The 17975-nt window shown below is 35.7% G+C and overlaps 1 protein-coding gene across 4 annotated transcripts; it reads right to left on the reverse strand.

Moving 5' to 3' along the window:
* Nucleotides 1-141: 141 nt before the first annotated feature.
* On the reverse strand, nt 142-16995 carry LOC139967506 (lipid droplet-regulating VLDL assembly factor AUP1-like). Of its 4 annotated transcripts, none has more exons than XM_071971386.1 (11): nt 16672-16995; nt 15482-15620; nt 13572-13709; nt 12957-13107; nt 11479-11657; nt 10852-11004; nt 7483-7643; nt 6813-7022; nt 5133-5254; nt 4528-4625; nt 142-3077 (listed from the first exon to the last, which is right to left on the reverse strand). In XM_071971386.1, exons 2-11 carry the CDS (start codon nt 15511-15513, stop codon nt 3044-3046), a joined length of 1278 nt encoding a protein of 425 aa, XP_071827487.1. In that variant the 5' UTR covers nt 15514-15620; nt 16672-16995; the 3' UTR covers nt 142-3043. The 4 variants fall into 4 exon arrangements, with proteins under 4 accessions (XP_071827487.1, XP_071827488.1, XP_071827486.1 ...); XM_071971387.1 differs by lacking the exon at nt 16672-16995 and adding an exon at nt 16525-16665 and having other exon boundaries at nt 6813-7019; XM_071971385.1 differs by lacking the exon at nt 16672-16995 and adding an exon at nt 16525-16665.
* Between the last annotated feature and the right edge of the window lie 980 nt (nt 16996-17975).

A 17975-nucleotide genomic window follows, 5' to 3' on the forward strand; every position in this document is an offset into this window, starting at 1 on the left:
ATGTTCTACAGCCAGCACTGTAGAGTTACTGTAGAGTTACTGTAGATTCAGTTCTACCAGAGTAATTTTGTAACACAAAATCAAAGAACAACAACAACATAAATGACATAAAAATACAGCTGAAAACCTTAATACTTTGAAAAGGGAAGGCCTTTTTTACAATTTTCATTGGTTTCACACGAGTATGTCTAATACAAAACAGTGACATACAAACCACATTTTGAGAAATGTATACAGTAGACATGATAAGCAATATTCCACAATTTTGTGCAAGGTTAAACAGAAGAAAGGAAAGCAAGGATTTGTCATTGTCAATAGATATGACTTAAAACAATTATATAGCTGGAATCAAAAGAACAAATCCACCACCATATATTGAAAATAAGCACAATCTAGCCAGAAAAATAGATTTTGTATCAGCAAATGGTAAGCAAGGATTCTCAAAAACAGTGACATATCTAGAAAGTAGAGGCCATTAATAGAAAAGAACTAATAGTTAGCATGGTAAACATTACATGCTGCAAAAAGGCATTGTTTTAACATTTGAGAATAATTTCTGAAGATCAGAAACCTTTGGATGGTCAGAACAACGAAATAGTTCCGATATTTTCAACTTACTTTTAACTTTGTTTTCGAGAGAGTAGAAGAGGATGGGAAGGTAAGGGGAGAGACTGTTGACCTTTCCACAAGTTGCTGACTGACATTGTGAATAATTTCCAAAAAGCACTATCATGAAAGTCATCATTAATGTTTCCCAGCCCAAAGCAGAATAAATTTAATTAGTATTTGATTATTTGTAAATCATAACAATCCCTCAATGAGGGCAACCTCAAAGATAACTGTGGATTTTTTTAGTTAACTTTCTAGCCCATCTTTGACCTTCTTAAATGTTCTACCATTTTGTGAATGATGTCAGATTTGAAACCATCAATACTTCCCAGATACTCTTCACACTGAACCTGTTAAAAACCACCAATACATCACTTGATCTGGAAATCAGAAAGCCTCAAATTTATCTAACACCAACCGTGGTGGTTATAGAATGATTGCTGAGGCTTCGTTAACAAGCTTTTACAAAATGTTTTGTTCCACCTTTATTAGAACACATGTAAACTACCATGAAGAAATTTTAATGTGATTTCAAAGGCACAAGCTGAAACAATCAATGAATAACAAAGAGTAGTTCTTATGCTGAGACACATGAGAGAAAGATGAAGAAATTAACCTACATATTTCTCATTTAAATTTGACAACTTAATCAAACATAAACAATACTATCCAATCATATCATAACTGTTTTGAAATACGGCCAATGTTGTAACCATGTCATGACTCAAGTTTACTGAAATTTCAAGTTAAGTGACAAACAGAATCACCAGCAATGACACCACTTGTCACTCCCAGATTAATGTATGTCGTCACTCCCAGATTAATGTAAGTCGTCCAGTTATAGAGTTGTTGACAATTAACAATTCATAATCATGGACGTTAAATATGAATGTAAGAGACTGACTTCGGTCAGCTTGCGGCTTTGATAAGCCAATGAGGCTTCTTCGCGAGTTCCTGCTTGCAGGAGGATCTAATATACATACTTGACTGTAAAGTGAAGAGATAATATAATGGCCAATCCCTGATAAAGATACCCTTGCAGGACATGAACTTTCTCACCATCCACTGTACTGGTTACAGATTCACAGAGATTTAACAAGGGGAAAACAGTAGAGCTTGTCATGGAATTAATCCTTACCTTATCTTTATTAGCTACACTGTAAAATGATTGGATTTATGAAACTTAACCCCTCCCCTCCAACCCCCAAAGAAGAAAGAAAAGAAAAAGATGAAATTGACATTGAAATTTCTTTACCCTGTCTATAAATTATATCAGAAAGTTAACATAAAAAGTTTGCATTTAAATTAAAACATCCTCATTTCTTTTCATAGACTTGATGGGATAAAATTAAAAGGACAGTCACCCCCCCCCCAGAAAAAATACATGTTCCAATCTCAACCCCAGACCACTTACTGTAACCATGGGATAAGTCCTAGGCATGAAAACCAAACAATATGATCCACTCTCAACCCCAGACCACTGTAACCATGGGATAAGTCCCTCCTCCGAGCAATTAATTATACCAAATCCATCATGACCATATGATATGTTCATGCTTTACAACATACTGTAGTGGATATTTAAGCATCAAATGTTAGTCTCAGTGCTAAAGGAAGGGTCCACTTTAGATGAACGATAAGATAGTCACAATAATTTATGTAGTAAAACCAGCACACCATCACATCTTAAAGGGTCTTTGATATGAAGGTAAATGTGTTCCACAAAGGCACTCTTTCAAACTTGAAAAAAAAAGAAGACTAAAAAACTTCAAAAGTTCTTCCTTTCAAAAGTTTTCCTTGTCTCTCTGTATGTTTCAAGAAGCTGGTAGTACTTGCAGCAGTGTTCCCACTTTTGTCACCATCAAACACACTCGAAAGAAAGTTGATTGCATTTACCTTCATAGTAGGTGTGAAGAATCTTCAACCCGTCAGTCACTTTCCAACAAAATCATGAACACCTGGTCAAGAACTACCACACTCCCACAGCAGAAGTTCATAAACCAAGCTTCACTAAAGTGAGGCTGAAGTTGTTCCCATTAATAACTGTTGAGGATTATTATTAATTGCACCATTTTGGACAAGATGATAAACTTCATTCAGTTCTGACAAAGCATGGCACCAACAACTTGACTGAATCTAGAGTAAAGTCCAATTCGAAAATGCCCCCTTGCTCTTTTAATAATTCATTACCTAATACATCATCTTCACATTTTAATTCATAGTCATGACTTAACTAGCTTGGTTGTGTTGGTACCAAAAAATCTAAACAAAACAATGTTCATCTTCTGATTAGCACAGTTGGTTTCATGCATATTCATCAGCAATGTTGGCAAAAGGTCATCAAAGGTCATTGCTTCATCGTCACTCCACCAGCCAAAAGGTAAGTTTTGCCTCCTCACTTTCCACCATCGATGATTGGTTCCACCAGTAAATATCATTCCGGTTTATCTTCACTTGCTTCAAAATGTCTGCAAAAATGGGACAAATGTGGAAAAAAAAGCTTTATTTTGTGTGTGAAAAATCAGCACTTGATTGGATGGATGCAAGATGACTCATAGACATCAGAATATTTTGGGATGTATTCCACCCCCACTTCCCCCCCAAAAATGAGAATGATCATAAAGAGAAACAAACAGACACTCACATGATTATTCCCATGGACTATGTTCCCTTAAAATCATGCTTCTCTTATCAAAATGTATTCTAAGTGCTGAATTTTATCTCATGTTTTTAAATGAACATGCATGGTGACTGGCTCTTATACCACTCACTACTTGTTGCTACATTGAAATATTAGTACACAGAATAAGCCATGCATAGCAACAGATATATAGTAAGGGCAGGTAGCAGAGAGATAACTACCAAACAGTCTTCTTGGAAGCCATCTTGGTGGAGTATGCTAATCCTGTCCTTGCATCAGACTTGAGATTTCGAGCCATCTTAATCCAATTACTTTTTGCAACAGATTTGATCGAATCCACAAACGTGACTTGCTGCAAGTCACTAAGTGTAACCGTAAACGTTTCTTAATTGTGCGTAAACTATGATTATGTTTCTCCTATTGTGTTAAGATTATCTGGTGTGAACAGCTTTTCACTACTTGGCTCCTCTTAAGGTTCTAGTCAGACTCTACCAGAGATATATATGTGAATATCTTTAGGACTCACAGAGGAAATAACATAATGTGGAAAAACTGCATACTGCAGGTTAAGAGACAGTGTTCAAATAAAGTTGCTTTGACCAGGAAACTCAAGAATGATTTTGTCTTTGTAATATCATCTTCCTGTTAACTACATTCAGCTTTACAATACTTTTACCTGTGTCATAAACTCTTAAATATTTTCCATTCCTTAACAATTTAGAAAACCAACTGGAACAATGGAATCTAAAGCAGGGCTTCTAATCAAAGAGCAAGCCCAAAGGAGGACCCATTTCTTGTTTAAGGAGCTTATGTTCCAATCACTTGCATAACTAATACATGAAGCTACATATGTTCAAATGAAACTGTGGTTTAAAGTCTAAACTCTGATTCCTCAAAACCACCTCTTGTCTGACTTTCCTAAATATTCAATATTATTTGATACTAAACTCCAATAAATAATGCAGCATATCGGTTTTGCCAGTCAACTTTCCCTTCAAAACATATGATGAAAGTTTAAGCAGTTCTGTTAAGCCATTTGCATGTGACCACAACTCTGACATGCAAAAGTGTTGGGGCAATGAAATATATATAATCTAATAAAAGCAAAAGTCACTTATTAGTTACATTTTAATTTATTAAAGAAACATCTTGGAGAAATTCTTAGCCTGATGAAGTGCAATAATACTCCACACTGGTCTGCTAATATCATTGCAGGGTCTCATGCAAAATGCTTCTTAAAGGACTTCTCTTGGTAAGTCCACCAGATATAAACTCACCTCTTAGCCGAGGCTAGCAGAGCTAATTTTCTCTCCTCCAGAGACTTCTGCCGGTCTTTTGATGTTTTTCCAAACTGGGAATCAGCAAACTTCAAGGACTACAAGGAAATAAGCAAACCAATGTTGTATACCAGGTATAAACTAAATCCCTTGAAAATGCAGTCATGTGTATGACTTACCTCAGTGCTGCAGTTAATGTGAGGTAACGTAGTAATGCAACAGAACATGTGTACTATCTTAATGCAACAGAACATGTGTACTGTCTCACATATCAGATGCATCACACATATCCAAGAACTTAATATGAAATACCATTTAATAATAATCAGCAGTTAATATAATGACACTGCCCCATACTCATACATTGTTACCCCTGCCCCATACTCATACAATGATACCCCTGCCCCATACTCAGACATTGTTACCCCTGCCCCATACTCAGACATTGGTACCCCTGCCCCATACTCATACATTGTTACCCCTGCCCCATACTCAGACATTGATACCCCTGCCCCATACTCAGACATTGGTACCCCTGCCCCATACTCATACATTGTTACCCCTGCCCCAATAGTCAGACATTGATACCCCTGTCTGTGACTTACACTAGCAGAAACCTTCACATCTGTTTTGATGTCAGATTCAGTTGCTGGCTCCTCTGTTGCATCCTGGGTAGTTTTACCTTCCACTATATTAGTTATGGTTGCATCTACTGAATTTGTTTGCTCTGCCAAAGAGAATTCATGATCCAAATAAGGAGATATCCTCTATGGATACCAATCACAGCCTCAAATAAGTAATTATTCTCATTCACAAGTGATTTACCACTTTTTTCATCAGCTTGAAATCTCCTGTCCACCTGATTACTGTGCACTTCACAACATCATCAATATTTGTGGTTAATTCCATCTTAACATCCCAATTCCATGTCTGGAAACTTTCATTAGCTAGGTCTGTGCTGTAGGAAGTATATATATGGCATCTACCTGGATGTTACCAGTACAGACATACCGAGACATTATTATAGATTTAACATGGTCTTACCATTGTGGACTTACATTGTGGAAATTCTTTTCAACAAGACTTATTTTGTTTTAGTTTGGACATATGGACCAAGGTCTTATCATTATGGATTTTCCTAGTTCTTAACACTATGGAGTTACACATGTACATAAGTATCTACATAGTTGTGAGACTCGGGTATATCCGTAGTGAGAGTATGGAGATACCCATGTCCCATTGCTATGGAGATACCTAAGTGTCATAACTATGGAGACACTTAAGTCATATCACGATGGAGATACCTACAACTCATTACCATGGAGAAACCTAAGTCACATCACCATGAAGAAAACTAAATCTCATTACAATGGAGATACCTAAGTCACATCACCATGAAGAAAACTAAATCTCATTACTATGGAGATACCTAAGTCACATCACCATGAAGAAAACTAAATCTCATTACTATGGAGATATCTAAGTCACATCACCATGAAGAAAACTAAATCTCATTACTATGGAGATACCTAAGTCACATCACTATGGAGATACCAAAACCTCATAACTATGGAGATACCTAAGTCACATCACTATGGAGATACCTAAACCTCATAACTATGGAGATACCTAAGTCACATCACTATGGAGATACCTAAACCTCATAACTATGGAGATACCTAAGTCACATTGCTATGGAGATACCTAAACCTCATAACTATGGAGATACCTAAGTCACATCACCATGAAGAAAACTAAATCTCATTACTATGGAGATACCTAAGTCACATCACTATGGAGATACCTAAACCTCATAACTATGGAGATACCTAAGTCACATCACTATGAAGATACCTAAATCTCATTACTATGGAGATACCTAAGTCACATCACAATGGAGATACCTAAATCTCATTAATATGAAGATACCTAAGTCACATCACTATGAAGATACCTAAATCTCATTACTATAAAGATACCTCAGTCTTACCAATATAGATATTCCAAAGGTTTTATCATTTAGACCTATCCATGTCAGATCAATATAGGTTAAATAATGTTTATCATTCAGATATGCTTAGGACTGTACAATCAAGGATATGCTTAGGCCTCATTGTTTTGGACTCACCTCGGTCTTACCATAATAGGCTTACCGAGGTTGTTTCAATTGAAGACATGACTAGATCTCATCATTTCTTACTTTCTTTTACATGCATCATCATTATGGTCTTACCTAGGTCTTATCACATTATGGGCTTAACTTGGTCCTACCATCATGGACTTACCTAGGTCTTTTCGTATCACAGATTCATCTGTATCGAAGAGGACACCCTTCACCTGTCTGACCATAATTTCAATTTCTTCATTAAGTTCCTTCTCTGACCAGCTTTTCCTAAAATCAAACTTTGGTGGTTCCTTTTGAGTTGGGGATGGAGGTGGGGTTGGTGGTGTGGTTATAACTGCCTCAGTAGTGGCAGATGATGACGTTGTTACTGCTATAAAGAATCAGAGTGCAAATTTAATAGAAACTTTCATGACTTTACACGCTCCATTATTTCTTTGGACAGGTATAACCTTTTACATGTGAATTAGAACCATTTTAAGTGTTGGTTGATCACTAAACCTGTGCCCTACAGGAAGTAGCCAAATGATATGTCATAAGCCTGCAAAGAAGTGGCTTTACAGAGTCCTGCCAAACTACAATGACTTCTTGTATTCACTATAAATAACAATTAGAGCAATAGACCTCCAACTGAGTACCCACCCCTCACTAAAGATAATTATTATACTGTAGAGTCAAAGCAAACTTCTAATAAACATCATACGAATGACAAAATTAACAGGCATTCCAACGATGTTAAATAATACTCTTAAATTTTATACGGTATATATTAGACATGAATACAGCTCTTCTACTGTTCATGCTTCTTGTTTTCATCCAAACTTGACCTTTACCTAAGTTAGTATCTATCCTCTTTCGTTTTAAGTATTCGGATTTATCTTGACTGGTGAATTTTGTAGCTTCTACGCTGAGCTCCTTTGCTATCGTCTCTTGGACCTGCTGGGCAAATTCCTCTGCAGTCTGGGACTCTTGCTTCTTCATCACGGGCAAGATTCTGTAAAGTCGAAGAGAAAAGATGAGAAATTGTAACCACCATTACCAACATTCAGAGCTAACAGACTGGTCATGCAGCAGGTGTGCTACTGTCACACTCAAAGCCTCTATTCCCATCCTATGGGGAATGTTGCTTTGCTAGATCAGCTCCACAGCTCTGGAACAGTCTCCCCTTACATCTGAAAACAATCCAGCATGTGTCAACTTTCCAGAAAGGACTCAAGACGTTCTTATTCATGAATGCGTTTGTGCAATAACTGTTGTGTCAATTTTGGGTACTTTGCTTCTGCAGCGCTTCTGAGCAGTAGTTTTCAACTGGATAAAAGCACTTTACAAATTCTTATATTATTATTATTATTATCCAAAATGAATACTGTGGGAGGTGAAGGCACACCCTCAGTGTCACTACAGTGCAGCCATCGAGAAAACCAAAGTTTTTTCGCACCAGTGAATGGACAGAACCAAGTCTCATTCTCTAAATCACTTACCAGAAACACAGAATCCAACCATAAGAAATAGCTGGAACAAATGAAATCACCGAGACAAATAGAACTGTTCTTTTTTCAACTGCTCCATTGAGAAGTAATGCCTATTAAGGGACCAACTTTAGAACCACTAGAACAATGTTTGCAGAATAAAAGTAGAACAAAAGCAATGAATGTTGTTTCCCTTGAACCAACACAAAATCCAATAGCATCTATTTTCCAATCTGTCAACCATATCATATAGTAAATGATGACATCTAAGTTCAACAGTATATGCTTACAAGTTCCTTTACAATACTTTATTTTTTGCTTCTTTGTCTACAAACATTAAGTCATTCCAATAACTTACCATATGTAGATTGAAAACACTGAAATAAAACACAATTTACCTCTAACCTGATATAGCTTGAATTTGAAAACTTGAATTTAGTTACTCATAGCTGGAGTGTTCAAGCTCACATTCAACAAACAAGGTGGACTGTTAAGTATAATACAGGAAGTCCTGGAAAGACCCCACAGTTATGCAGGAAATAACAGTTCATAGTAAAGGAAAGAGATTTGGCTAGGTACCTACTTTTCAGTAACTCACCATTTGAGTTGACCTTTAAATCATAGAAAACATAATTATATTGTCATCAAACTTGTCAAAATCCATCAACGGTATATTTTCATTTCATTCTTTCAAGGTGCTTACATAGTCATCACACTGACAAATGTCATAAACATTCACTTTGTTGATCAAAAGACTTGGTACATGCCAATGGAAGATAAAAACTTTATTAAAACACCATATTAGGAAGTAATCTTAAAGTCAGGGTGTGGTCTCAATAATGATAATTTGACACTCTCATATAACTAACACTTTTTGTGCAGATGTAGAGTTAGGTTTGCTAATTAACATAACATTGATAGTCAGACAGTGTGTGCGTTCTTAAGACTACGAGTGATCGCAATTGCTAATGTTAAGTCATGTAGGCTTCACTTGAGGAAACTCAAAATGTATCAATTTCCTGGCTGGAAAAACACAAGGCACAAGGCCCAAGGCAACAAACAATTTTACATGTGACCTAAGCAAACACAGGTCTTTAACAGAAAAGTTGTTGTATGTATGCACTTTGTATGCACTATGTTTTACCCTGTAACTGATCTCATATCTAGCAAATTATGTAATATCTTTATCTGCTCTTTTAAGAGATTGTATGCTTTTACATATATCACAAAAATTATTACACCAAGAGAGAAAAGAACAAGGTACAGGAAGTCTATAATCTTAAAGAGAATATTAACTCAACAATTTCAACCAACAGAGCTTCCTAATCCACAATCCAACATACACCAAAATGGATGTCAAACCTCACTTTTGATTCCATATTTAAAACTGAAATATTTTCCTTGATCAACAAGACAATAATAGAACTCAACATTTAACTACCTTATTTTATATCACATACTGGGAAGTTTTCTGTAATAAAGCACAATATTCATCCTAATACTATAAAAAATTTAAAAAAAATTAAATTAAAACAATCATTAAGTCAACACAAAATACTAAGCTTGTAAGAAATACATAAAAAAAGCCTTATTTGCTTGTTTTGAAAGTATCATAGACTAAAAAGCTTACTGTACTATTCTAAAGCCTCAAGACCAGCCTGACTAACATAAGTTACTGCAGTACAATGTTAAAACACTATCAAGTCTATAACTAGAAGATGCCTAGCCTTATCCTAGTGTTAATATAATTTAAGAAGCACGTCAAACTAATGTACGGTAGCAGCCGACAGCTCACACAAAGTACAGCCCAATGCTATTTTCTTCCTTTAATGTACCTGTGATGCACACTGCAAAACCTTGACATCCTATTTCAAATTCTTGTAACTAAATTTTGTTGTAGCAGCTGGTTGCAATTCTATGTATGCAGTATTTTCAGTCTGAAGAGATTCAATCGAGTGTGTAGAGTATGGTTCTGCATCAATGCTGCAATTGATGTTCCCTTACTGATAAAGAGACGGCCTATACTATGAGTATTGTAATCAGCCTAGGTCAAGGATTGCTATAGGCAGATGTTTAGTCTTGATATGTTTAAGTCTAAGAACACAGAAAAAATTGAGTGATTCACAATATTTCTATAGCTACAGTATTCTGGTTTTCAAGATGTCACCAAGAAATATATGCAAAATCTCTGGAATGTTCCAGTAAGGCTAACTTGATGATGACCTCGGCTCCTCTGTGCCGGCCTAAATATTAATTATAATCCATTGTTTGTAAATTCAGCCAAAATATGTTCCTTTACTTTCATAGATTACAACATAGCACCCTTGAATTAACTTCAACACCAAGATGTGTCCTGGACAAATTTGTTTTAGTATCCATTTTCATAATGATGTATCCATCACTGCAAAAAGGCTATTTTTTTTCAATTTTAATAAGATATTCTCTCCATCTGTAGGAACTTGAAATCATGACTTGAATAAACAGTCTATATACCCGACTAACAACTTCATTTACAGCAACTGTAGTTCTCAAAGCAATTTAACAAGCCTTCTTCCATTTTCACAGCTGAGAGATGAATTACACAAAACAACAGAAATACAAGTGCAAGAACCTAGAAATAATGACATAAATGCAGTAGTCATGGAAACAATGATTTCCCTTCTGCTCAAACAGAGATAACCAAAGAAAACACTCATTAAGAATAACATTTAGCTGTAAATGGAGAATACTTACTTTATATGAAATAAGGTGCAAGGCACAAAGAGAAACCACAACATGTCCATCCACAAGCTACTTGATATATAACACAGGCTGGCTGAGAGCATAGGACGTGATGCTGAGATACATATAGGCTGTACTGCATCCTCTACAGAAAATGGCCAAGTACTACCACAAAAGAAACAAAAGGGAAAATATTGACTTTCAATATTTGTGTAGAATTAGTTTCTGTTGATATTAAAAACCTAAATTGCATTTTACTTTTCCTTACCAATGACTACTAACTTCACAAGTTTTTTTTCTACGACTTTTGCCAATTTCTTGCAATTAACATGAACAATTAAGAAGCCTCCAGGCATCTCTCAGTAGATAAGAGTGTTTTGCTGCTCTGACATGGAACCTTTTTTTAAAATTTTTAAACAACCAGCAATGATGACTGCCAGACTGAAAGTGATGAAAATCACGATAATTTGTTGACAAACTGAAACTCTACTTGCATCATTGGGTGACTTAGCACACATCTGAAAGTAGATAGCACAAGTCCTTCCCAGGAGATAATTGGTACAAATAATTCTCAATCTCAATTTCTTGAGGAGAGATCACGGTTTGATTGCAAAAAACTATGGAATAAATGACACTTACCTGAACTTCAAAAGGCCGACTTTTCCATTTGTCATGGCACCCTCAGGAAATGCTAGCACAGGATGTTTATCTTTGTACTGTTTGACATTGTTTACCAGGGATTGTCTCCCTTGACTGGCTCCCATATCCTGATATCCCAACATCCAGCAAAGAAATTTTGGAAAATTCCAAACATTGGGCTGAAATATAACATGAAAATATTTGATTTGACCAAATAATTACCAGACACAGCAGGTATTACTTTCACACTTGGATATCCACAATAGAAACAGTCAGCCCTTGAGTTGCTCTACTATACAAAAGTTTTGAATAATAAACAAATTTCCATTAACTTTGTAACTGGTTTTCTTATGAGGACCATATATATCCATTTAACTGATATGCCATAAAGCAAACTGCACACGAAACACCATACAGAATAGTGATAAGTGGTTACTGAGAAATTGCTAAAGTTGTCTCTTGAAATTATTGTGACTTTTCACCATTCTCAGCAATTACTTGTTATGCTGTTTGGCCAGGACACAATCAGTGCTCACCATAGGCATGCAATTAAAAATGTCTAACCAGTCTTTGCTTACATACTTTCTCAGAAGAAAATTTCCCGCTGCAATTATTGTTGATTTTCTTCCCAAATTCATGCTATGCAGACCCTTTCCATAATAGCAACTTGTTATATAGCAGCAGCATGTGTAGGCTTGTATAACAGATGCATTGAACCACATCAGCCTAGATTGTCAATTCCACATATATCAATCTTTGTGGATTTTTGAAGAGCAAGGAAAAAATTGATTAAACTAGGTCTCAATCATGAGCTTTGAGAGGATCTAAAATTTGCTGTGAGATCAACGCAATAAAAACTGTATGTTTAAGTTATGGTCATGAAATAATGTAGCTAGTACTGCTGCATAATAATATGTTATATGCACAACTCCAATTGATGTATTACAGCCTTGAAATAGAGAAACATGGTTTGAAAACTCTGATGACTTCTTCATGAGAAATAAGTATTTTAATCAAACTCATAACTGTTTGGCATCTGGAATCATAGTCACTAAATTATGACAAACAACTCTCAACATTGACCATACAGGGAATCATTTATCCAGTAATGCATTGCAAAATGGTCAAACTGTTGTACAAGAGCAAAGATGCATAGTAGTACTGTACACTAGAACCGTAGCATTTTATAATCTGAGACAAAATTCAGAAAACATCAAAACTGATACACATAATTTGAATACTAAATGATTTACTGCCGTCCCTGACTCAAGTCACCCATGCCCCAATACAAATAGAGTTAGAAGATAAATTTATTTTTTCACCACAGAGATATTATAGTGACCTGAGACACTGGGAACCACTTACCACTTACAAGTTAATGAAAAATTAACACTGACAATTAATCGTCTCGAATGTCACAACTTAATTTAATTGACTCCTTCAATGCCATTCCTGGTACAAGAAGCACAAAAACTTACCACTGCACATGGAAGAATAAGATTTAGAGCCACATGATCAAATATAGATATATGATTGGCTACAATAATGTTGACATCATTGTCTCTATTTCCATTTCCTTTGCTGGTGACTGCAAGACCAAGGATGCCATACATGACTCTTAGCACAACTCTGTAAACAGAATTATTGATATAAGTGTTACAATGTTAATATGATATTCCACAATATTTATCCATATTTGATTAGTAAAATAATTACTATCATTTCAAAAAATACATAAGAAAGATGTATGCTGTACTTAATATACTTGGCATTACAACTTCTCCATGTGTTCTAATGACACTGTGTATGTACTGATTGGATAAACGCTCAATCTAACTGAAATAAATATTGTAACTTAACAATGATTCTTTCTGCTCCTAACTAGATTATGCTATACTAAACCATTTCCATTTCTCTCCAACCCCCCACCCTTTTCCCCATTCTCTTTGGCTTCAAAGACCCTGGGGGAGGTTGAAATATGCAAAACAGTAAACCAGTAATCTGTCGGTAAAGCAGTCATAGTACCCACATGGATTACCAAAAATTCAAAGTCCTAATCTCAAAACTCATCATGACACCTTTCAGATACTTGCCTCCTGAACACTGAAAACTTTGGTAGGAGAGATGAAATCAAGAAGACATGAAGACCGATAAAGATACGAATGAAAAAGAGAAACAAGCCAACAGGGGCATAGATTGCCACAAGCACAGCAGATCCACCACCGTAGATTCTGTAAAAGTAAAAATAAAAAACAATCTATCAGTCTTAGCTTTTTGCTATATATAAGGAACCAAACAAAAATGGAATAACTTAATGCTACGGTAAAATATGTGAACAAATTCTTACAACTTCTGTTATCTTAAATCATATAGAATACCGTACCTGTACGTAAACAATAATCAAGAGATAAAGTCAAACTTTGACAGTGATTTGCTATTGGATAATGTATTTTACACAATCCTATCAAGCTCTTCTGAAGACCAACAATTTTGATCATTTGTAAATCTAACAGCTTCAGTTACACTGTAAAGACCTGTATTGTACATTATTTAACAAATAGTGGATTAATGCCTGGGGCCATTAAGTCTCTGTATTAAAGGTAGTTTATAATGTTATTACAAATGCAGACATCGTGTTCCCTCCATTCTGTTAATGCACTACATGTTTAATTGCATCTTCTAGAGATTGTTAAGTTGTATATGAATGGCCGTATACTGTACTGTGGGTATTGTATGTGTACCTTACTCCAATGTACTGCAAGCATTTAGAGCCCAACAAATAATGTGTACATTTTTCACTCGTAAATAAATCTTTTTGAATGACATAGAACAAGGCTAAGATGTTGCATAACTTGTCATCTCTTGAAATAAAACTTTCCCAAGTTTCCATCTCACTGGAGAGTGGAACACTTAAACCTGAATATTGCTTTGAGGTCAACCAGGTTATATTTCTCTGGACCTCATACAACAACTGGTTTAAATCTATTCAGTGAAACTATTGTGCTATTCCAAGCAGTTATAACTATCAAGTCAAGCAATTTAGATTTCTGTGAACATGAAATATTCAGCAATGACAGTAATCATAACAACTGATCCATTATTTCTCTCTTTTGGGTGGGAGGGGGTGGGTAGGGTAGAGGCTAGGTTTTTATAACTTACTTAGCTCTTTTAGCCTAAACAAGACTAAGCAGCACCTCAATAATATTGGATACTTCCTACTTATATGATTGTAATTTACTGTATATTAAACACAACAGTAGACACACTAAAGATAAGATTGATATCTATATAAGTCACCTTCAATTAACCTGACAGCAATCACTGCACAAGTTGCTGTTTTTAGAGTAATACAACTACTGTAGTTTGTCTGCAATATCCTGTCCACATAACATAACATCAATTACACACTGGATTGTTTAAATGCACAGTGCTCAATGAAATTAGTCTTGTCAGGCCTAAAATTTCACAATTTATCCAGTTTGCTATATAAATATGCAATTCATTAAAATATTTACTGGCTAGAATCAAGTTCTAATTGGTATTTTACTAAATTGCACCACACTTTAGTTACTGCTCATACTGAAAACTATGGGAACAGTCCAATAATATTTACTAAGAATGAGCAGTATTTGAGGGTACTTAGTTAAAGTTTTGTACGGGAATCATGAGATTTTTCTCACTGGTCATGATTGTTATCCAAGTATCCATGTGTTTATGTTCTAAATGTCTACTAGCAGACAAATGCAATACCTATTTATCTGTTTCCTGTTAAATATACGATATCCACCAGTGTTTAGCCAGTAAACAGTCTGAACTTTGAGGCCTGCAATCATAATGCTGATCTTGAGTAGCACATCTAAAATACAGGTATATCCACGCATTGTAATGAAAGAGCCTGGACATTGTAGAAAATATCCTTCCCAAAAATAATTTGACTAGGGGAATTCCCTCTTTATTAACATCTTGCACTAACACTATTTCAACATGACAAATGATGACTCACCTTTGTTCACTAAACAATTCTTTGAGCTCCATGACTCTGACAGTTAGTGGAACTAACACGTAACTTTCTTTCTATTTGTTACCAACGAAAGTCAAGGTAATCACTTCATCAGCATCTCATGGCAAAAATGTCTACCTTGCTGTGGGGTATATGGAAACAATTAAAAAGGTCAGATAATTATATAACAAAACAAGATTTTTTGTATATTTATAAATTGGTTGTGCCTATTCGCATTATATCACATTTTGAAGGCTGTATGTTCTATGTCTAGTTGAATGCACATCTAGTACAGATAGAATTGATAACCTGATACTTGCACAAACAGATTTTAAGAGCTCAGATGAGACATATATAAGGTTATAAATGGCACTTAGAGTTGGGAGAGTCAATTCTCATCAACGTAATGTTTTGGATTGTGGATGTGGTTGATTTTATACTCTCTGCAAGTTGCCAAGTGTTGCGTTGAATAGAACATTGTTCACTGAAGAACTATGTTATTCACCCCAGTGTCAAAGAATGTAATGTGACTAACAATCTTGTTGAAGACTATTAGCTTGGCACTTCATCAAGTGCTGACATTGTGTTACTCTGCACCTTCTAATCTAAGAAAAGTAAGATCAGCACTCTGACTGGTTAATTAATTGCCAGACGAAAATGGGCATACAATGTTTTTCACTCGTGAATAGTCACAACAATATAAATAACATTAATGAAAATTAGCCCAGTGATTGGAAATACTTACATTAGCCTAATGCTGAAACAAAATCTAGCCCATACAGGGTAGTGCAGTTGGGAATGTACAATGTTGTTACCGTTAGCCTAACGTAAAGCAGAGGGCCTACCAACGTGTGCCACGCGTTGTGCTACATTAAGCTTACATTAAGCATATACTTTGGCCCTGGCCTAGCCTACAACAACCTATTCTGCGGAATCCTATCCGTAGGCTAAGTCTCTGTATGGTCTATGGCCGGGTGAGCTTTGATAACGCTTCTGATAAAAAGGGCAACGGGACACAGACTGAAAGGCCTGATGTTAAATCTTACCAAAAACTCTACTCAGGAAAGGGAGGTCCAAAACTTTAGATTTGAACTGAAGAATTGTTCAAATTCACTATCAAAACTTCACAACATACCTAGTAACAGTAACACGTAACGTTACAGTATGTCTACAAATACTGGATTCGTACTTACATAGAGTATATTGTTGACACTTGGTAGCATGTTCATCGGCTGTGGTAGTTTCCCGTGTGTCATTGTTCACATCACATTAGATAGAAACAATGACCAGCCTGGTCCGAGAAGTTAGTCACACGTCGTGAGAAACATTGAAGTATTGTTTGAGTGCGAAAGGCTCAGCATAATTTCAGGGCGGAATATCTATCGAATACATCTAAAAGTTGGGAAATATAGAACAATTACACGCTTTTTGATTATCCTTCCTCGTATAGTTTGGAAGATTCTATAGATAACAACCCTTCAATATCAATTTGGAATAAGACATGATATGGTGCTATTATACCATGATTGTAACCAGTTGTGAAGTACGAGTTCAACAGTCATCAGTGCCCCTTCCCATCCCCAACACACACACAATTTAGCACACTAAAGTTAACACTGTAACACCCGATCCCCATGTGAAAAACAAATATATTTTACAGTGGTTGAGTCCTATTGCGGCATGAGTGCAGGCCTAATTCATTGTTTCACAAATTCTAATAACTCTATTGCAACATTCTTTTAATTTCATTTCAACTTTAGAGCACAATTAAATGACATTCGAATGAACGCCGTATGTCTGATCGTAATTAACAAATTACAATGACGTTATGTTTTTTCCCATTGAGCTTTCGATTGCATCTGAGCTACTATCGCGAGTGCGTGTGTGAGACTATAATCCTGCCACTTAATTTGATGAACCTCGATCCATTTGTCAAAAATTACATACACATTTGGACTTTCCATTTACAAAGTTCGACTATTTTATTTGAAAATGTCAATTGTTCCCGATTTTTGGAAAGTTTTCTCAAAAATTCTTGAAGCGACTGCATGTTCAAGGTAGTGTTGAACCCCCGATAAACGCTGCACATCGCAATAAAAGTTCTCTCGAAATTCTAAAGTTTTCATTTCGGGACTTTAATTGAACTTATTACATTTAATGACGAAATTTCTAGGCTAATATAAACTGTAAAATATCGGTCTTTATAAATATTTATACTTTGTCAAACTTTTAAGAACTTTGGAGAAATTATGAGGTGCATGAAACAGACAAAATTACCATGTTGCCAGTACTTCCTGACACTCTTTATGCCATGCAAAGGATCCGACTAAATAATCTTAAAGTGTGAGAGGGTGAGAGAAACCATGCCCAGGCCTTTTGAATAGTGGAGGTAGGTTCCATCACTATACCTCACCCTCATTCTATTTTCCTGGACAACTACCGTACGTGCAGCTATTTAAATATCATCCTACTGATTGCTTTCTTGTTCAACAGTAAC

Source organism: Apostichopus japonicus, chromosome 5 (assembly GCF_037975245.1).
Source record: "Apostichopus japonicus isolate 1M-3 chromosome 5, ASM3797524v1, whole genome shotgun sequence".
NCBI lineage: Eukaryota > Metazoa > Echinodermata > Holothuroidea > Aspidochirotida > Stichopodidae > Apostichopus > Apostichopus japonicus.

Bases quoted from the DNA above. Each gene is read 5' to 3' on its own strand.
- LOC139967506 (XM_071971386.1), bottom strand. From the start codon at position 15,513: ATGGAGCTCAAAGAATTGTTTAGTGAACAAAG. The intron at 7,644-10,851 runs GTAAGTATTCTC...TCGACTTTACAG, and splicing joins TGCACCTTATTTCATATAAA to AATCTTGCCCGTGATGAAGA. The intron at 3,078-4,527 runs GTGAGTTTATAT...CCATTTTTGCAG, and splicing joins CTGCTAGCCTCGGCTAAGAG to ACATTTTGAAGCAAGTGAAG.